This window comes from Rattus rattus, chromosome 15, assembly GCF_011064425.1.
Source record: "Rattus rattus isolate New Zealand chromosome 15, Rrattus_CSIRO_v1, whole genome shotgun sequence".
NCBI lineage: Eukaryota > Metazoa > Chordata > Mammalia > Rodentia > Muridae > Rattus > Rattus rattus.
Genome location: NC_046168.1, coordinates 56,797,980 through 56,820,083, shown reverse-complemented (window position 1 = coordinate 56,820,083; position 22,104 = coordinate 56,797,980). Strand labels below are relative to the sequence as shown.

The 22,104-nt window shown below is 44.5% G+C and overlaps 1 protein-coding gene across 3 annotated transcripts in view; it reads left to right on the top strand.

Annotated features, from left to right (window-relative positions):
• Dym (dymeclin) overlaps positions 1–22,104 on the top strand; it is a 279,741-nt gene that overhangs the window by 141,368 nt on the left and 116,269 nt on the right. For 2 of the 3 annotated variants that reach the window (XM_032886077.1, XM_032886080.1), the window contains one exon: positions 15,642–15,806. The exons of the other annotated variant lie outside the window; for it this stretch is intronic. In XM_032886077.1, coding sequence (XP_032741968.1) covers positions 15,642–15,806 — 165 coding nt within the window. The remainder of the gene's footprint in view (positions 1–15,641; positions 15,807–22,104) is intronic. 3 annotated transcript variants of the gene reach the window in all.

Sequence of the window (22,104 nt, the reverse complement as noted above, 5' to 3'; positions counted from 1 at the left end):
CATATAATGTCTTAAGATTTTATCTTTTGCAAGAAGATTTTGTAGAAAATTAGTAGCTTTCATGCTAAACAATGTGGGATAGTATTCACTATGACCACCATCATGTGCATGCGCGCGCGCGCACACACACACACACACACACACACACACACACACACACGCGCGCGCGCGCACACAATTGCCTCCTATTCTGCCAATTCTGTGAAAGAACTAGGAGGACTTGGGCCCCAGGAAAAGTGGGTAAAAGTAAAGAGGGGCCCCTCCTGACCTGAGGGTCACAGAGCTGGCCTGGTGCATGTTTATCTGGTGTGCTTATTCAGAAACAGTGGTTTTAAAGCTTGGGTTTGTCCTCTCTTCTGCAAACCTCGGATTTTCTTTATTGGTGACTGACTATGGGGATAGTTAGGGCTCTCCCAGGCAACTCTGTTGGGCCTTTCTTCTGTTGTCCAGATTGCTGTTTCACTCCAATTTCATTTGAAGTAAGGGTTCGGTGTGTCTCTCTCTCTGTGTGTGTGTGTGTGTCTCTCTCTCTCTCTCTCTCTCTTTTTGTGTGTGTGTGTGTGTGTGTGTGTGTTTTTGTGTGTGTGTGTGTGTGTTTTTGTGTGTATGTCTGTGCATGTCTGCATGTGTGTTTTCTCAGACAGATGGACAGACAAGTGGAAAATAGAACACTTCTTGTAAGATGTCTCACTAAGGTCAGTCTTAGGATTCACTGAGTTTCTCTGTGGATATCATTCTTAGAAAAACAGTGTTCTTTAGTATATTTGTGATGTCTGTGTTTTTTTAAAGATAGTGTTCATTTGATTAAACTCTACATTCGTTTTAAAATATATTTGTGAGATACAAACTTTGGTCTCTTGTTTCCATGTAGATTATTGGGCTTTTCTGCCTGGTTTTGTTATTTAGTCTTGTATCTGTCTGCAGAATATTATCTATTAGGGGGTAGAGTATGGATTCTTCTGGAGAAAATCTTTATTAATTATAAGTCATCTATTTCAGACTGCCAAACGAAGTATAGTGAGTGTTTGGATTAAATATTTAGTGCCTCACTGACTGTTTCCTGTGACTTCCATTAAGACCCTGAGAGACAATTCTTGTCTACTAAGCCTCTTGTTTGTTTGGCTGTAGATGCTGTGAATGAACCGCTGTACTCGCCAGGGTGTGCATGCTTTCCCTGCTCCTTACGTCAGCGTCGTTCCCTTTGGTGGGAAGCTGGGGAAGTTCTGTAGTTACAGCACACAGCTCTGTTTGAGACCAGTGAGAATGATCCGGGAGGAAGGAAGTCCGAGATGTGAGAAGTCTGGTGACATTAGACGGCCTGGTACTAAAGGTTTTCTTTAAAGGTAAATGGACGAGCATACGCTCTGCGTCCTGAGTTTCTCCCTGCCCAGACACAGTAGTGTGCTCAGCTAGCAGAGGATAGCCCTGCCACAGACAACCGTTCTATCGAATTCCTTTTTAATATTTTAACTACTTATTTTTAATCACACGTACATTTGTGAGTGCAGGTACCACAAGGGCCAAGGTCTCTTGAAGCTAGAATTAGCAGTTTGCTCTAAGCCACCTGATGTGGGTGCTGGGAATGCGACTCAGGTCCTCTGTAAGAACAATACATGGTCCTAACCACAAGATGTCTCCATTCCTGTTTCTAATTATTTTTTTTCTTTTTTTCGGAGCTGAGAACCGAACCCAGGGCCTTGCGCTTACTAGGCAAGTGCTCTACCACTGAGCTAAATCCCCAACCCCCCTGTTTCTAATTCTTAAGGATGATTACAATTTATTTTATCTATAAGAAAACATTTTCCTCTTCGGTGTATAACTGAGCAGTAGATAAAATCATGAACTAATGTTTGCCACCACCATCAAAATAAGGACAAATCTCTAGGTAGCCCTTGTGTACTTTGTCTTAGACCTTTCTGCCATCTCATGCCACTTTCTGCCTGGGCCTCCCTCTGCCAGTGTTGTAAATGGAACTGTATAGAGAGAGTCTGAGAAGTCAGTGCTAGCCCGTCCCTGCGTGTAGCCCTCCTTTATTACCGAGCAGTATTCTGTTATATGGCCCTGTTGTTTATGCATTCACCCACTGAAGGACAGTTGGGTTGTTTCCATGTGTGAGCAATTGTGTATGGAGTTGCCATAAATATTTGTGTAGAGATTTCTGTGGGAACCTAAGTTCCCATCTCTCTTGAGTAAATACTAGGAGTGGTGTGTGTCAGTTGAGTGGCAATTGCTATAACTTTGTATGAAACCGCTTGATGCATTTGCAAAGTGGCTGCAGCATTTCGATTCCCGTTTGCATCCATGAGCGTTCCAGTTACTCCACAGACTCACCCACACTCAGCCTTGTCTTTTTGTGGACGCCATTTTAGGGGTCTGGGCTTGCAACTTGATTCAGCAGTGACCAATGCTGTTGAGCACCTGCTAAGGGGTCCTTTATGCTGAAGGTCAGTTCCGGTCCCCACGCTCAGACAGCAGCTTCTCTGAGCCTTCTCTGTGAGACTTGCAGACATTCTTTATATGTTTTACTTTCCAATCATTTTGCTGTGTATCTTGCAAGTGTATTTCTACCGATATGTGACATACTTCTAGTATCTTTTAAACAGTTAAAACTAGCATACACTTTGATTTTTCTCCTGATTCTCAACTCCTCATGACCTGCAGTTTTCCCTGATCTCTTGATGCAGCTTGTATCGTCCCAGATTCACCATCCCTTTGACAAATAATAGAGGCAGAAGTTGTCTTGTCATTTGTGTTTAGGATGTTTATATTTTGAATCTTCGCCTACTTCTTAACTACTGGGTAACTATTGGTTAATTGTTCTCATGGATCATGGGAACATGAGGATGAGAAGGAAGAAGCTGAAAGCTGGTAACTCCATCACAGTGGGAGATGGTGACTTGAGCTTCCTCTGTCTGACCTAGGTCTTCCTTAGACTCTCTTTCTCCTCTATGATAGGTCCCCAGCAAACGCCTGGCCTTGCATTCCTGTCTACACTCAGTCTCCCTCCCCTCAGGACCTCTTTCCCACCATCTTGCCCATTTTCTAGAACTACACTTAGAACTTTCATATTTAAAGGGTGTGTGGACTATTATAATGCACCTCAGTTTTACATTTGTGGGAAATACCGCAAATTTTATGCCAGAGAGTCCAAAATAAGTCACAGAATGGGCCTAGTCCCAGCCAGCAGTTAGTTGGTGTTGGCCAGCTGTGAGATTCACTGACCATGTCTCCTCGCCAGGAGGAAATGGCCAGCTTCGCTGTGTGCCAGGGGTGGCTAAAATGAGCAAACCCTCTGCACTGCTGCAAAGCGTAGATATCATGTGTTTGGTGTTGTGTTTTGTTTTAAAAAGAAGTTAAGACCTTAGAGAGAAATCACTGCGTGGGTTTCTATTGTCACTGATTTATGGGCCTTCGCTCGGTGCTGAGGAAGGAGGTAATTTTATGTTTATGGTTATGACTCCAAATCATAATCCACCTTGTGCAGTGCTTGTCAGGATAATATAAAGGCAATCGTGATACGTGAAACTCCCATAAGCAAGCTAACTAACTCGGGGATGACGGAGTGCGGAGTGCTGGGCTTTGCCAGTTGTTTCCTGTAAATCAATGAACAGCATGCTCTCATTGCCAAGCACTGGGCCAGGTACTGGGGCAACAAAAATTAAAAGTTGAGTCTGTCCTCAAAGAGCTTATGCTTGACTGTGGTAGAAAGGCACAGCAGTACAGCACCTAAGGGGAGAGCTCAGAGCTGTGCCTGAGGTCATCAGGGGCCATACAGGGCAGGGTGGAGCAGGCCACTCCAGGGAATCTTACAAACTCATCGTAATGTACCGGGATGTCACTGCAGCAGTAGGGTTCCCGCAACCATTAACCAGACCAAGATGTTGACCTGGGGAGAACCAGTCAGTCAGTCAGTCAGTCAGTCAGTCAGTCTGTCTGTCTGTCTGTCTCTCCCTCCCTCTCTCCCTTTCTCTCTCCCCCTCCCCCTTCCCTCCCTCCCCCACCCCCACCCCAGTGAGCTTTGTTTCCATGATGACCTTGTTCTTGTAACTGGCAGGGCCCATAATCCTTGCCTGCTCATTAACACACTCGGGTGAGTGTGTGTCACAGTACCCGTATGGGCCACAGGGTCAGGGATGTGAATACTTGGGTGTACATCCATGACCACAGTTTTAACATGACTCTGACATGGTCTTCCACTGATAAGTCGTTAGTGTCGTTTCTCTCTCTCTTTTTTTTTTTTTCCTCTCTCTCCCTCTGATTTTTAGTGACCCTAGTAGATTTTCAGCTCCTAATGAGACAATATTTTATTTTGAATAGATTTTCTAGCCCGTCAGAAGGATGTGACACAAGTACCTAAGGAGGCTCAGTGAGCTGCTCTTGTTTCGTGGCGCCCTGTTATCACGTCACTGAGCTAATACTTGTAGCACATATGGTGAAGAATCAAAACTTAAGTTTTGGAAAGAATTTTACAGTAGCTATAAATCCTTTTGCCAAGAGGGAGTTTGTAAAATGCAATAACTTTAAAAGCGAGTGAGCTTTTTGATAGCCATAAAGTGCTTTGCATCCGGGTTGTGCCACTTTCCTTGTAAGCACAGTCTTTCCGTTGCGTTCAGAGTGTTTCTACCCCAGACATGCAGTGTAGATAGATAAGTGTGGTCTGTAGTGTGACTTCTGAACCAAGTCCACAGTCAGTGCTAATGTTTCTCAGTGAGCAGAGTTTATTAAGATGTGTCTGATTCCTCCAGATGATTCGAAAAGGTAAATGCTTTCAAATGTCAGCCAGAGCTGTTTGCTGGATAACTACTTCAGTACGGAGCATGGGTGTCGTCTTGTTTCCCTCCCACCCCAGCCCTACTGAATCCAGTTTGGCTTCTATGGGAGTCCACACCTCCTCTGATACAAGGAGGATCACAGTGACATTGAAACGACTTTTTAAAAGTTAAATTGTAAACAAAGAATCAAGAAATATGCTTTAGTCAGTTTCTCTCTGTGAAGTTCCCTTCATCTGAACCAAGTGTTGGAAGGGAGTGTGCGGTGAATGAATGCTTTGGTACAGGTTTAGACTTACATAGAAGACCATGAGAAGAGCACACAGTAACATGCTATGACCACATTGAAGCGCGGCCTCAAGACACACAGCAAACTCCATTGCTGGGAACCCAGCCAGCTTCACGTGCTGTAAGGCCATATTGGCAGTTGCAGAGCAAACGTCTGTAATGGAGTTGTGGCATTTCTTTTAAAATAGTTTGTCTAAAGTCACAAGACCTTTTTGCACACACATGGTGTGGAAAGAAGTGCTGGCAATAAACTGATGTCATCATTCACACCTGTCAATACAGATCGGAGTATCTTGAAAACAACAGACAATGGTGTGTTTAGTGAGGTTCCTCCTGCTTAGTCAATATTTTTAGGCACCTGGCATATGACACTTATGGACTATACATTTTTTAAATTTATTTCCAAATGTCTGATCTGCATTGGTAGTATGAGAAAATTTCTCTCCTCTCTCTCTCTCTCTCTCTCTCTCTCTCTCTCTCTCTCTCTCTCTCTCTCTCTCTCTGTGTGTGTATGTGAATGTGTATATTTGTGTGTGTGTGTGTGTGTGTGTATGTGTGTGTGTGTAGTTTTGTAAGTGAAACTGATCTTAAATACAAGTTGAAATTTTCACATTCTTAGAAATAAATGTAAGACATCCCATGGCTAATTCCTCATCTACTCCCAGGTTTGTGTCTAATGTAACAAGTTTTCACATCAGTAAGCTAGTAACTTGACAAAAATCACTGTCTAAATTTTTCTATTTTTTTTTTTTTAGTTTATACAAATGTTGGTTTAAGCTTTTTATTGCTGTGTTTACTTCTGAAATAAGTGGCTTAAAATAGGATAAAAGTACTTAGTGGAAATCTTCTATTTTTTTATTTTTTTTAAAGCTTTATTTATTTAATGTATATAAGTACACTGTAGCTGTCTTCAGACACACCAGAAGAGGGGATCAGATCCCATTACAGATGGTTGGGAGCCACCATGTGGTTGCTGGGAATTGAACTCATGACCTCTGGAAGAGCAGACAGTGCTCTTAACCGCTGAGCCATCTCTCCAGCCCAATGGAAATCTTTTAATTAACACAGAATGTTATTAAATAAATCAGTAATAGTCAGGTTTAGTTAACAACACGATACTATAAACTTAGGGCTGGCTTGCTTTGAGTTTCTTTAGCAATTGAGATGAAGTTTGCACAAGCAGTGTTAGTATTGCTGACAGTTTGGGGGATACTCTTTATTCTGAGGATTTCTTACTTGCTGGGGCCAGCAGGCGGGTATGGGGTTACCTCATCCCTTGAGCTGGCTCCTGATTGGTGCATCAGGACATGGCCTGTTCTTGGGCCAGTCCTCCATACTGAACAGTCTCAGAATGGTTCATGCTAGCAGGAGTTCAGCTCCAGGAAAAATGGCCTGTACTGCCAAGGACTTACATGATTCAAGGTGCTCTTCCTCTGCTGTGGACACTTGACCTTCATCCCAGATTTTCTGGGTTTTGTTTGCTTGACTATGAACTGTGTAAAGTAGTATAAAGTGTGTGTTTGGGCTATTTTATAAGTTTTTTGGTTTGCGGAAATCTCTCGTGAAAATCTAACAATGTATTTTAACTCATATACGTGAGCAAATCAGTGGGGCTAAACATCTCAGTGACTGACATTCAAGTTGTATTTTAATGAACACTACTTCATTATTAGCAAGAATACAGTTAGTCACTAGGGACTTCCATGTGGTAGGTTTCCCTTCTTACTATCTTAGTTATGTTTGATAAACTTTCCCCAGAACAACCAATCCTCCCTCTCTCCTTCCTTCCTCACCCCGCATCCCCAAACCTTTATGAGAAAGGTGTCATTTTAGCTAGCAGTTTTCAGAGGATAAAGGCCTTAGTCAGACAGTTTCGCTGGGCTAGCCTCTGGAAAGTACTTGACAACAGCACCTAGCTGAATGCAAGCAGGAGCGAGGCATCACTTCTCCAAGCATGAAGTTAGAGCGCTCGCTGGCCAAGGTCCCGCTCACTCTTACTTGTGTGAAAACATTCATCATCTCTTGGAAGAGCGTCACCCTAAGTGAGCTACCCACCTCCTACTAGGCCCCGCCTCTTAACTCCACCCTCATTCCAGGAACAAGTCCTCAGCACGCGGGACCTATGTCCAGACTAACAGACCACAGATAGAGCTTAGTCCTGTCCTTGGAGAAGCTGTGCTTAACTGTTCTAAGGCAGACAGTAGGGCTTCCTTTAAGGATTTTATTAATTTGTAAGTATGTATTTAGGTGTGGAGGTGTTCAGATGGGTGCCGTTGCCTGCTGAGGACAGAAGCCTCTGAGTCCCTGACTCAGCATGACAGGCAGTCGGAACGACCTGACGTAGGTGCTGGGTGAACCTGGGGCCTTTACAGGAGCAGCACACTCTCCACTCCTGAGCCTGGGGCCTTTACAGGAGCAGCACACTCTCCACTCCTGAGCCTGGGGCCTTTACAGGAGCAGCACACACTCCACTCCTGAGCCACCTCCAGATCTGCTCCTTTGTTTAAAATGGTCTGGTTTTATTCCTTATCGTCCTTACCATCTTTGGCCACTCAAAATTCTGTAGTAGTTCATCCTCCTTTCTCTAAATTTAATGTGATTGGACTGGGGTATGATTTACTCTTAGTGCTTATGACAGGTTTTTAATCCCCAGTATTGAAACAAATAAATCTTAAAAGTAGATTTTTTAATTTTATTTTTATGCATGTGAGTGTTTTGGCTGCTCACCATGTACAGGTCTGGTGCCTGCGGAGGCCAGAAGATGGGGTCAGAGCCCCTGGAACTGAGTTATAGGTGGTTATGGGCCATGGTGTAAACCCTGGGCATCAAACCCCTGTCCTCAGGGAGAGCATCAATGTGCTCTGAAGGGTTGAGCCATCCCTCCAGCCCCTAAAAGCACATTTGAAGTAATATTACGGTGATAGCAAATATTAGTGTTCTGGTCACCCTGTCTTAATTTGAGTTGCTGTAACAAAATGCCATGGAGTGGATAAACGACAGAATGTGTTTCTCATACTTTTGAATTCTGGGAAGTCCAGGGCCAAGGGGAGAGTGGATTCACTGTCATGGGAACTACTTCCTGGGTTTTAGGTAGTGGTTTTTTCCTCTGTGCCCTTACATCCAAAGAAACCAGTTCTCGAGACTCTTACAGGGACATTAATCTTGTTTATGAGGCTGTCCCCTGATGACTTCATCTAATTCCAGTTACTTTCCAAAGATACAGCTTCTTAACACTGTTTCTGTGGCCGTTAGAATTTCACACACTTCAAGGGGGCCTGAGGAAATCAGAGCAGCCCCCATGCTCGTTATGGTTACCACTGTTGTGACGAACCATAACAAAAACAGTTCAGGGGAAAGGGTTTATTTGGTTCAGTCCAAATAACTACATCACAGTCCATCATTGGAGGAAGTCAGGACTGGAACTCACACAGGGCAGGAAGCTGGATGCAGGAGCTGATGCAGAGGCCATGGAGGGTGCTGCTTACTGGCTTGCTCCCCATGGCTTGCTCAGCTTGTTCTCTTATAGAACCAGGACCACCAGCCCAGCAATGGCCCCACCCACAGTGGGCTGGCCCTCCCCATCAATCATTAATTAAGAAAATGCCTACACCTGGATCTTATGGAGGCATTTTCTCAGTTGAGGATCCCTTCTTTCAGATGACTCTAGCTTGTTTCAAGATAACCAGCATATACCCCCAACCCGTCTTCTTTCCCTACTTTCTGGGGTGACCATAGCCACTCCCACCATCAGAACAGTAACTCAGGAACATACCTCTCTAGGGCTCTCTAGCATCTGTGGTCAGTCAGACACTGGATAATGTCTTGAGTTTTCTCAGGTTCGCTTCAAATTAAAAATGGAAACTTTACTCTTTCCTGGTCTTTTTTTTTTTTTTTTTTTTTTGGTTCTTTTTTTGGAGCTGGGGACCGAACCCAGGGCCTTGCGCTTCCTAGGCAAGCGCTCTACCACTGAGCTAAATCCCCAACCCTCCTCCTGGTCTTTCTTAACCATGCTTTCTCATTCCTGTCTCAGTAAAATAAATGACAATCCCTTTCATGTAGTCCAGAAACCCAGACTCGGTTCCGTTCCCTTGGACCGTGTCCACTTCATTTCTGAGCCTTGTCAATAAACATATCTCAGATCATCTCTTCTCTGCCGTCCACTGTCTCAGCCTTCCCCTTACCCCATAGACTTTCCTGTGAATTCTCCCTCTGCAGAAGCACACCACAAGCACACCAATCACTTCAAAGCTAGAGCTCTTCCCAAAACCCCTCCCCTGATGCACTCCGTGCTGAGATCCCACCTGCCCCCTCTCCTTCAGGGTTCGCTCCTGCAATGTCTCCTTCCCTGTGGGCTCTGTGTGTTCCCTCTGTGTGTTAGCTCCTTCCTAGGCTCTGTGTGTCCTTTACATTTTGTCTAAGTCCTTACTTTTACAGGGAAATGTTCGCTACCTATCTGATCAGATGAACACACCCATTCCAATTTTATTATTTAGTTCATTTGTCCTAAGAATACTGGCAATAGTTCATTAGTGCCATCTGATAGCAAATTCATGTCCACTTCATACTTGATTATCCAAACACTCTTAATTTTGGTTAGTCTAGAACAAGATCCTCATATGGTACTCCCGCCACATTTTGTGGCTTAGATATTATAAGATAGATGAACTACAGATGTTCACTGTCTAGCTGTTTTAAAAGGAGGCCATTGCTTTGTAATCTAGTACAGTGCCCCTTCCATTTCTTGCTTTCTGCCCTCTGCCTGTCCTTGCTTTTTTCCCTTCTTTTCCTCCTCTTTTGAGACAGGTTCTCTCACAGGGACTTCACAGGTCTCAGTGGTTACACAAGGCTGGCCGGCCAGTTGCCCGTGGATCCTCTGGTCTTACTGCTCCAGCACTGAGATGAAAGCCAGAGCTACCCCCTGTAAGAAGAGGTCACTGTGCTTGCAGAAGAAGCACTGCTTCCTAAGCTCAGCTGCCTGCTTTAACTTGCATCTCTTGAGTGGTTAGCAAACTGGCCATGTTACAGATTCCAGATTCTAGATTTGTGTGCTTGCTTCTTACGTCCCGTTTGCTCCTTCTCCTTAATCTCCAGTGAACTGACAGTTCACACGGGTATGCTACTCAGAAGACAGGTAATCAGACACAAGTTTTCGCAAAGAAGGTAGCAAGGGTTCCTGTTTTGTCATACTGGAAATACATATTGATTACATGGTGAGATTTATCAGTGTACACACGATGATAAAACACTTCATTTTAGATTTTACCTTCATTCTTTCATGTAACTGCCTCATCTGCTTAGTGACCTTTGAACTGGTTATTTCTGGCTGTCACGTGAGTTCCTTGGTTATAATATGGAACACTTAATTTCTAAGGTAGAATTCCCCAACAGCACTGCTTAATTGGATAGCTAAGATTGGTGCTTAATATTTTTCTTTTAATATTCAATATTTAATTTTCAGAAACAGATGCCAATTCCTTTCTTACCACTAAAAGAAACCAATATATTTTCATTTGGGATCTCCCACGTTTGTTTCTTCTTATTATGAATCCCAAGATTTTTATGTGTAGTAAATATATTTAAATTACTTGATTCATATTTTCATATTCATCTTTAACTGCTGAGAGATAGCCGTGTTGTCTCTTGTGGCGGTCTGGCAGAACCCCAGTCTCCCATGGCAGCTTCTTCCTTTGTTTTTACATTAGTAGGATGTCTCAGGCACACTTATGGTGTATGTCTGTTAACAGTCTTCCATGGAGTGTGATGGTGGTGGTGGTGGTGGTGGTGGTGGTGGTGGTGGTGGTGGTGGTGGTGGTGGTGGTGGTGGTTGAAGTGATAGTTAATGTCGAGAGCATTTATATGAAGAGAAACCACGGCATGCTTAGATGTGGTATATTTAGACACTAGAATAGAATAGAAATGTATCTATTATTTATTTTTGTCTCTTCCCGAGTTGCTTTGGCAAGGACTTCTAACACTCCGTTGAGTAGAGATGCTGAGATTGGGCGTCCTTCCTTTTGCTAGACTTGGGTTTTCCTCTGAGTGTATTGTTAGCAGAGGGGTCCCTTTATTGTGTTGGTGGACACGCCATTCCCTCTAAACTCCTGGCCTGCAAGAGTTCAGTCTTACGAGAATATTTTTGATACCTTGTCCACATGTAATCAGGCAACGAAACTGTATGTGTTTGTCCTTCTGCTCTTAGATGCAGTGTAGCTCGCTGTTGATTTGCATATCGAGCCATCCTTGCATTCCAGAGATTTTGTCATGATGGCTAGCACTTAGGATGCTTTAAATTCACTGCTGGTGTTTTATTGGGGATTCTTGCAGCTGTTCATCAAGAACATTGGCATGTTATTTTCTTTTCTCATAATGTCTTTGTCAAAATATTTTACATGTGTTAGTGGATGTGTTAAGCCTTCTCGGAGGAAGGGGGAGAAAAAAATACAGGAACGGAAGAAGAAGGGAAGAAAGGGAGGAAACTAAGGGAGAGGAGAGACAAAATGCTGTGAGTGTTCTAAGGTAATGTCATTTTCCTGTAATGTTCTTTAAACATGCAAGTAAGTAAGAAAATGACTGCAAAAAAAGTCCCTCCGAAAACACATTGCAGTTTTATTGTCAAAGTACAGTAAAATGTATCACGAGGAGACTTCACTGTGGAGTTCTCTTCAACCTTCCTTTTTTGCCTGCTTTTTGGCATGGTTTGCAGACTTGAGTGTTTGTTGTTCTAGGTCAGAACATTTTAGAAGTGCAGGATATCAAGTGACATGTCAGAACTGTGCACTGCATAACCCGGCCATGTTCATGTAAGAAGGCGTGAGGAGACCTCTTGTTATGAGAGGGCGTCCTGAGCAGCAGCAGGGCCTCATTTTTTTATGGCTGACTCCAGACTACGTTTGCTCATTTCCCACGCCATGGTTTTCTGGTTTCCCATCCTTACATAGCAGTCAGAATGACATGTCATGGCTCTAGATATAAACTCTATAATCTGGAACACCTGGCACTCAGCGAGTGATAGATGCTAGTTCTGTTTTCTTTTTTTAATTAAAAAAATACATTCATTTGATGTCTTAGTGTTCATTTTATTTTTTAAACGTTTTATCTTGAAATTGGACTCATAAAACATTGCAAAAATTATACAAATCATTTCCATTCACATTTTCCCAGATTTTACACACATTAAGATTTAATGACTGTTTTTCATTATTTTGTGTCTCTCTCATTTTGAAATGTTTGATGAAACATAAAGCCCACCCACAAAACTCGGAATCCATTCTGTATTGGCTGGCCTCTCCTGGGCATGCGGCCTGCCCTGCAGTGAGGTTGGTTTACTCAGTGACAAGCATTTGAGAAACCTCCCCTTTCCCAGCAGGTGTCACTTGCAAATATCTGCTTGGTGAGGGGTGGGACTTTGTCCCCATTTCCTGTTTTCCATGCAGGGATTTTGTCTGGTTGAGCCTGTGTGAGTCTTGGCGTGCTGTATATGTTTCTTAAAAATAACAACATTCTCAAAGTGAAAAATTTAACACTGCCAGCCATGGTGGCCCACACTAATCCCAGTGCTTGGGAGGCAGAGGCGGGCAGATCTCGAAAGCTAGAGAAGCCTGATCTATACAGTTAGTTCTGGGACAGCTAGGACGGTGTGGAGAGACTGTCTCAAAAAATGGAAGGAAGGGAGGGATGGAGGGAGGTAGGCAGGCAGGCAAAAAGAAATTTAACACTGATTTCAAAAATATATATTGTTCCATATGCATGTTTTTCCTTTGTCCACAATGTTTTTTCAAAACAACAACAAAAACCCCAAAGCTGTGTTTTGTTTTGTTTTGTTTTTGAGAAGAGCTAGAGAGATGACTCAGTGGTCCATAGCATTTACTCTTCTTGGAGAAGACCTGGGTTTGAGTCCAGCACATACTGGTAACTCACAACCATCGGTAACTCTAGTTCCAGGGGACCTAATACCCTCGTGTGACTTGCAGGAGCCCCAGGCACACATATGGGTGCACATACATACAGGCAGGCAAAACACTCATACAATATCCATGCATCCATGTTCATACAATGTATGTAAATAAATACATAATTCTAAATAAAAAAAAGAATTCTCCTTGCCCCACAGTATGGGGTCGAGCACCAGAGCCACGTGGAGTTACCAGACCTCTCTTTGGTTCTGTAATCAGAGCAGCCCTTGGTGTTTGCCTCTGATGGCTCCCAAATTTAGAGGATACTGAACCGTTTGGATTTGTGTCCCCTCAGGAGGAGATGTGGCTCTACTGTGGTCTCTGCAGAGACACATGAGGTTCCCCTGTCCTGTTCTTGGTGGTGATGTCAGCTGCCATCGCTTCCTTAAATGATAGCAAGTTATATTTATATTTTCTTGAGTTTTTAATTCTTTAATGCTTGAGTTTGGGGGTTTTTAATAAGATCTTATACTACTTTAGGTGACTTCTAAACTGCCTTACCTTGGATATATTAGCATGTTCCTGCTCATAGAGCTTTCTTGTTATCTAACATGTCCTTTCTTCTGGCAATGTAGCAGCAGGGCTCTATAATTTTGCCCCCACCCCCCATCCTCTCTTCATAGCCAGCTCAGTTACACATGTAGAAGGCTGGCGTACAGATAGCACAGTTACACACATGTAAAGGGCTGGCATACAGACAGCACAGTTACACACATGTAAAGGGCTGGCATACAGACAGCACAGTTATACACATGTAAAGGGCTGGCATACAGACAGCACAGTTATACACATGTAGAAGGGTGGCACATAATACCTCACACACAGTATTTGGCTGCCTAGTTGATGGTGGGTTCGTTGTTAAGGGAGGAGTGGTTTGTTCAAGTACTTAAGTTTGTTCTTTTCAAACCTTCTCTAGTTTATTAGTTTATTTGAGGTTTGACATACTTTAAAGTAATTTTATCTACTTTGGGGTGTAGTTCTTTAAGATGGTTCTCAGAGACTCAATCTAGGTGTGTTAAGTCATCATTTTGTCTGCGTTGTCAGATCTGTTTTGTCTGCATTGATCACGTGCATGCAATGCCTGCAGAGTCCAGAAGAGGGAGTCAGATCCCTTGGAACTGGAGTAACAGACAGTTGTGAGCTGTCGTGTGGGTGCTGGGAATTGAACCAAGAGCCTCTGGAAGAGCAATCAGTGATCTTAACCATTGAGCCATCTTTCCAGCCCCTAAACTTGTGTTTTAATGGCCTACAATGTGCCACCAGTAAAATTATTCTGACAATAATGGTTTTTATTATTCCTCCTATTTTGTTTTTTGTTATATTACCTCAAAAGATTGTAGAACTTTAAAAGGTTTTTTTCCCCTCTTTTGTTTTGTTTTGGGGTTTTGGGGGGGTGGATTTTTGGGGATGGGGATGGTCTATATTGTTTATGGAACCAAGTATTATAGAGACCAAATACCCAGCCTGTGGCCACACTAGACCTGGCATTCCCAGAGTCCTGAGTCTTAGTCCCTTGTCCCCTTCATCTGTCGTGATGTAATGTTGTCAGTCTCAGAACTGCACTTGTCACTGTGAAGAGGAGCTGTCTCCTGTCTCCTTACTCTACCAGGGTTGATCTGATATGGCTCACTAACGACCCTATAATATGTTGAGACTTGTCTCCCTCTCTTTATTTTTTAAAGAGAAATTTTAAGATTATAGAAAAATTAAACAGAATATAGAGAGGATTCTCATATACCCCCTGTCCTCCTCAGTCTTCCCTGATGTCTACATGCTTTTCCAGAGTGGAGCATTCGATCAACACATGACCTGTGCTGACACGCACCAAAGCTTGTACAGGGCTAAGACTATTTGGATTTGGGCACATGTGTAATGAACAGTATTCATGATGAATTCTTGCTGCTTTCCTTTTTCAACATCGCCTTCCCTATAGCCCCTCACAACTGTGATCTTTTTGTAGACTGCAGTTGCCCTTCCTAGAATTTTGTCTACCTGAAACCATAGCATATACTTACGAATTAGCTTTTCCCTAGTAACATGCACTTGAGTTCTCCTGTGACTTCACTGTGGCCCATTTCTGTCTGGTACCCAGTTGCCTGTGGAAAGATCCCTTATGAATAAAAGTGCCATAAGCATGCGTGTGCACGATCCCGTGTGCGGCTGTGTTCTCTGTGCCTTTGGGCACATTTCGAGGCCCACAATGGGTAGTGCTGTCAGAGACTGCTCCTCTGCCTTCTGTGGAGTTGTTCAAGCAGAGTGAGAGTTCCTGCTGCCTTCTGTCCTCACCCACGTGCCATGTCATTGTTGGATACGGTTATTCCACTATGTCTGTAGTACTCCCGGGTTTGAACTTGGCCCTCTAACACCATGCAGTGCAGAGAACTGTCTGGGTGCCCATTTGCCGTCCGTCTGTGTGTATCCTTGGTGAGGTGTTTGTTCAGATCGTAGCCCATTTTTACTCTAGTCGTTTGTTTCTTGTCCATGATTTTTTAACGACAGCCCCACCCTCCCTCCCATCCACCCCACAACCATGTAGTGAGATACAGAAAGCTTTGAGGATAGAGAGGATGACTTGTTTTTTCAAAGAAAAACATCTCTCTCCTGTTTCTCTCCTTTCGCCTTTGTCTTTCAGTTACACCTGCCGCCACTTGCGGAGATGTGTTTATTTGTCGGACAGATTGTATTTCCCCCGCTCTCCCCGTTCTACACGTCAGCGTTGCCTCTCGGCCCCCAGTGACAGTGGAGAGGAGCTCTTGTCTCTAACTTGCTCTCACATTCTCAGATCCTATGCCTCCAGGTCATTAACCTCTGCTGCCCATTTACTGCATGCTGCATGCCGTGTGCCCCTGGTGACTGCATGCTTTAATGGGACACACAGGGAATGATAAAGGTGACATGTCGTATTTAAGATACTACCAAGCAATCAATCCTGTAATGGCTTGCATTTGTTTTCTTTAAAATGTCTGTCTTCTTGAGAAGTTTCTGTTCCGGGAGAAGAGGCAGCTTTTCACCAGCACAGACACTGGTGTATACTCTGAATCCATTCCCTTCTGGATCGTTCTTTGACTGGCATGGAAAGGGGTCCTTTTCTTGGTGCAGCACACCCGAGAGCCCTCTGGGCTCCACCCTGTTCTTCCCCGTGGACTCCGTTGAGCAGTCTTGACTCTCTAGGGTGGTAGAAATGATTTGCTTAGACTCTATGGTCATTACTCTTTTACTGCAGACGAACTGGCTTTTACAAAGCCAGGTTGCACCGAGTTTTAAGCAAGCGCAAACAGCAATGGTAGGAGGGTAAAGAGACCGGTGGAGCATATCCCTGTCAGGGAGGATCAGCAGCTGCCGATGACTGCATCGTACAGAGGGCAGTACAGCATGGCTGCTTGTATGTCGTAGTACACATTTCCTGTAAGTCAGCAGTGACTCGTGCCTCTGTATACTGTAGCTGGAGAAGATGCTTTAAGGCAGTGTCTTCACTGCCAAGTGTTTTAAAGGAGAAGGAAAAACTCCATGACAACCTTAAACACAAAATGGAAAACATCTGAATGGCAGTTGACCCTCGCAGAGGAAGGAACACCAGAAACTGAACTGTACATGATGTCTAAGTGAAAGCACTTTGTGAGGAAAGGAAAACCATGTGGCTCTCGTTGGCTGACTTTTGTAGTAAAGGTCTTCCAGACTCGTGGCGATAGTATGCTGTAGATACTTTGGTGGGGGAGTAAAAGCAGAATAAAACTAAGCTTCAACTCCTAGCCTATGAGATTTCCCAAACAAGCCAGGTGTAGTTGCAGTGCTCAGGAGACTGTGGTCATAGAATCAGAAGTTCGGGACCAGACAGCTAGTGACACTGAGACCCAATCTCCAAAACAAAGACTTTACCCAGCCAAAAGCCACGGGCTTGGTAAGTGATGATACCTGGGGGCTCTGGAGACAGAGCTTGTCTAATTGTGCAGAGGAGGGAAAGCTGCTGTCGATCATTGAACCCCAAGTTGTCAGATAGTTGACCTGGCTCCTTACTAGTAAGTGTACCATTTGACAGGGCTCTCCCCAGCACTGAAGGGGGGCGGGGGGGAGAGGATATTAGGAAAGAGATGGCTGTAGTTGGTGGCTCTGTGATTGACAAAGCTGGGGTATTTGTAAGGCAGGCTAACAGGCTGGCATTCAGGTAGGCACTGACACTGCAGTCCTGTGTCCCAGATCCACAGGCAGGCGCTTCCTGTAGTCTGGAAGCAGAAGTCCTTCTTCCTTGGGAGACATAATGATTGGCTGGATGAACCTAGTTCACATTATAGACAAACTACTTTCTTGAAGTCAGCAGATCTTACATGTCCAGCATATCTACAGATACCTTTACAGCAACACCTAGTGTTTCGGCAGAGCGTTGCCCCTTAGCCAAGCTGAACTTAACAATAACCATCTCACTATATTCTGTTTCTCTTTGCATGCACTGAATCCATCCTACCACCCTGCAAGCGCCCTAAAGTGAATGCTTGATCTTATTCATTATTTATTATTATCATTGTCATTATTCATCCTACAGTTCATAGCCCCTCACAGATTGCTAACCCTCTCTAATATCATTGGCAGCAGTGCCCTACCCTCTGCCATTTGTGACAGCAATGCCAGTTGCCATTGGGTTACACGTCCTGCCCGCTGGAACAGACAGGAGAGAAATACCAGGTCCACTGAGAAGACAGACAAAAGAAGGGAAGGGAGGAACACCAAGGAGGGACTGTAGGAAGGATGAGAGAGAGGCAAGACCAAAGTGGGCGAGCGGACGAGCAGGCAGAGAGGGAGAGTCAGCACAGAGCAGAGCCGCTTCCTCAGCCTGAGCTCTGACAGCTAACCCTGTCTCCACGTCTAATCTGGAATGCGATTCTGCGTCTATTTCCACTTCCTTCACTGCACACCTTCACCTTGCCGACTGCTCTGTTCCTCAGACACTTGGCTTTCTTCTCAAGTAGTGTTTAGATGTCCAGCCTCTAAAGGGTATCTTGATTTCCACCTCCAAGCCTCCCCAAGGCTGATGCAGGCTTAACGTGTGTCTGTAATGAACTGGCAGGCCTGGCCGGCCCAGGTTGGTACTTGAGGAATTACTGTGGGGCCGGAATACTTTCTAGTTTTTCGAAACAGTTTTGACTGTTCTCCAAGAGTTGCCACGTCTTGTCTCATTCAGACTGGTTACCAGATGTACTGCCCTGGGCCTCTGGGCCTGCCAGGCCCTGCCAGTGGAGTTCAGGCCTCTCTTCTCTCCACCAGTTCTCAGCCCCAGCCCTGCAATGTAGAACAGTGCAGGTCTCCATTAGGGCAGACCTGAGGATGAGATGCTTGTGTAAGAGAAGGTCCTGGTCACCCTGTCATGCCATTGCAATGACACACGCTCAAGTGTAGCTTAACCCCAGTGGTAGAGGTGTTTGTTTGTTCGACAGAATGACACTGTACAAAAGGACAGATGGATCCGAAGTCTGAATAGAGCAGTCACAGACACGCACAGAACCCAGTGGCTCTGGGTTATGCAGAGCGCTTCCTGTATAGTTTAGTTCCTAGAGAGCATAAGAGCATGCGTTCAGGAGGAGGTCAACTCAGTCTGAAGAAAACGCTGCTGTGAGGACTGATGGCGCACAGACATGTCACTGACATTTATTCCCAGTGTCAGAGTTCTGCAGAACTCCGAGGGAGCATCTGGGCTGCTCCTCATCGGGGAGGATGGGTTCTGCTGCTGGGTTTAGAAAATGCTAAGCCTGCCTACCAGTGATTCCCACCAGTTCTAGCTCTGTGCTTGAGAGAAGCGCACAAATATGTGGACCCCTCTTCTTCCCGGATGCCTTGGGGATTCTGAAACCGCGCGTCTGGACTCAGTCTTCCTCCACTCACACAGTGGGTACTTTAAGCGTCTCCTACTAGAGGGGTTTGGTTGAGTCTTTTTGTCTTTCTGGGCAGTCTCTGTTTGATGGCACTCACAGAGCTTGCTATCCAAGACCGAATTCAGCATCTCAGTTGTGCTTCCCCGCTTGCCTTTACTCATGTACTTATACCTGCTCATCACAGTGAGAGGGCTGACTATAAGGATGATTTGGCTTATGTACAATTCTCAGATCCTTTCCATGAAAACATCTCTCTCGATAAGTGTATTTGTCTGATTGCGATCGCGGGGCCTTGTATTATACAAATGTTCTCACTTAATGTGAGGTGACAGCGTCTTTTTATGGGTGGACGCAATTCACCAAGCTTTGAGCCTCTCACATCTGGAAACTCCCCCACCTCCAACCTCGGAGCCTTTGGGTCACGTTTCAAGCTCTCAGCCTCAGATGTCACTTCTGTTGAAACCAGACTTAGAAGTTTTAGTAACTGAGAATTTGAATTCATTGCTAGTAACAACACAAAGTTAAGTTCTACTTAAGTTTTCTGATGGACTGACAGTTTATGAGACGTGTGAAGAAAAGACCTGTTTTCCTTTCGTTTAAATTGGCTTTAGGATATAATTGTTTAATACTGTTTCAGTCGAGTCAGAAACAATGAGTAATCAAGGGTGTTGTGCGTTGAGATACTTTGTTGTAAGGACAATTTATTTTGAGTTACTGTAAGTTTTACAGTGCTAGATTCTAGGGTGCTGAGAAAAAAACAGGAATATTAACTATAATTTCTTTTGTCACTTTGCCTTTTAAATATGGGGTTTCCATTAAGCATGTTAAGCAAGGGGCACTGAATTCTGTCTTCTGGTAGTGAGAACTTGGGCATGAGCAGTGACCATGACCTTCTGGGAGTCAGAGAACACTTCTATAGTCTAATCAGAAACTGTGGGTGTTATGCCATAAGTCAGGGAAAAATCACTTCTGAATGTAGTTTTTTCCTAAATGGAGCTGATGTAGTTCTAAGAACCTGTGTCTAGGTAGAAAACAGAGTCCCCACCCCAACAGTAGATCAGACAAGGCATTGGCAGCTTTCTTAGCACGGAAAGGCCTGAGCAGGTGTGGCAGCTGTGCCCCATAAACACTTCACTCACTGAGTCCTCCTGCGTTGTCCCCCTACGCCCAGAATCCCAGCCTCATCTAGAGTCTGGGATGGCTCACTGTCAAGTGTGCACGCCACACGGTAGGAGATGGAAGGAAATGGCACCAGATGGAGAGTGGTGTTTTAAGGTGATCTCACACTCATCTGAGCAGAAGTTAGTCACAAGTAGCCAACCTGCAACTTGAAACTGAGCCTTTGGTAGAGCGACCGTGCACTGGGGGTAAAAAGAAGAAGCCGTTGGGGGCTCCTGACCACTGCCTACTGCAGAGGAAAATGACAGGCGCCTCCCTGGCCGTCTATGTTTGCAGTCCAAGACAAACCCACAACAGCTTCGTTCCCAAGACAGATAAGACGGGGTTCTTGGTAAACAGCTCTCTGCTTTGCACTGTTTCTTAAATGGAAAACACTAAGTAAAAGGGAGACTCCTGAACGCTCTCAGGCACAGGGTTTGAAGTGAGAGTTGGTGGTCAGGCTTCAGTAGAACAGGTCGGGAGAACTCAGGTTCAGAGCCGCTTCCGGGAGAGCACAGGATGCAGTCTGGGGCAGGGAACAGCCTTCGTCAGAGCAGATTTACATAGGGATTGTTCAGGACTTCTGTTGTTTTTCTTGAGACAGGTCTCTCCTCTAACTGGTCATAGCTTCAATCCTCCTGCCTCAGCCTCCTTTATACCCTGTTCAGGGATGACTCTTTATTGTGTCCAGGTAAGCACAGCGTTATTTCAAGTATACCTCCGTCATGTTTAAAATGGTTGGTTTTGGTTTGTTTGCCCATTTGGTGTCTTTTTATACTATGGTTTAAAAAAAAGTCACATCTGGTGCCTTTTGTTTTTTCTTTCAATAATCTGCAACTTCATCCAGAATCTAAGAAAATCTCTAAAATGAGTTTCCTCAAATGAGCTTTTAAAGCTGCTAGACCAATCTTGTCATAGCATACCACTCACAACATCTGTAATGTATAAATATTTGAAGCCATAGCAATAATTTTTCATGCATCTGATCCTGTCTTAATAATTCTGTTGTGGCTGTATGCCTTATTGATTTCCGTGCCACTTCTGTGGTATGAAATGAAATGCATCGTCCCACTTAAACCATTATGGTTTCCTTTCGAATTACATCCTCGGTCCTTGATCTTGTCATCAGGCTGCTTCTGCGCTCTGAGATGTTGTGCTCAGTCCTACGGGTTTACCGCCTGTACTCTGTAACATAAATCAACACCAGACAAGTCAGTCCAGGTTAGACACGTCGGAAAGAAAATGCAGTTAAGCTGCTAATTGTTAGGAATCAGCTAACAATGGAGTGTTTTCTGCTTGAGTTTACTTGACTGACTGGTGTCCTGAAGACAGTGCAGATCCGGAGACACTGGGCCAGACAGATCTAGGTCCGTCCCACCCTCTTCTCTTGGCTCCTCCCTCTTGGCATCTCTTGGCTGCCATTTCTTTTTAAGGCTTTTTGTTGTAAATGTTAGAATTGCTTAAGATCTCTTTTAAGGTGTTCTTTCCTCTACTCCCCTCACTCTGGCTCCCAGTAGATGGCTGTGTCATGCTGTTTAAGATAGTGTCTGGTGTAGGCCGTGCTGACATCATGGAGCCTCAGTGTAGCCAACGATGAGCGCGAACTTCTGAGTCTGTCAGCTTCTGAGTGCTGGGCGTGGTTTGTGCAGCAGTGGACACTGAATCCAGGCTTCTCCAGTGTTAGTAAATGCTTTACCAACCAAGCTATGGCCCCAGTCTCAATAGACTGCTTTTCGAGGGCAAGAGGGTGTGTGTGTGTGCGTGTGTGTGTGTGTGTGTGCGCGTGTGTGTGCGCGTGTGTGCGTGCATGCATGTGTGTGTACATGCCCATTAGGTCATGGGGGTTGACTTGGGTCTTACGTATGCCAGGCAAGTGCTGTGTCACTGGTCAGCGTACTCAGACTGATCCTAAGCACTGGCTGTGATAGTTGGCTACTCGATGTTTTGTATTTGTTGAGAATGAACTATTTTAGGTTCCTGAAAGACTTGTTTAGTTTTCTAATCACTACTTCCTCAAAGATTATCTTGTCTAGTTATGAAAAGGTAGCAGTCCTATTACATCACTGTGACATCTTG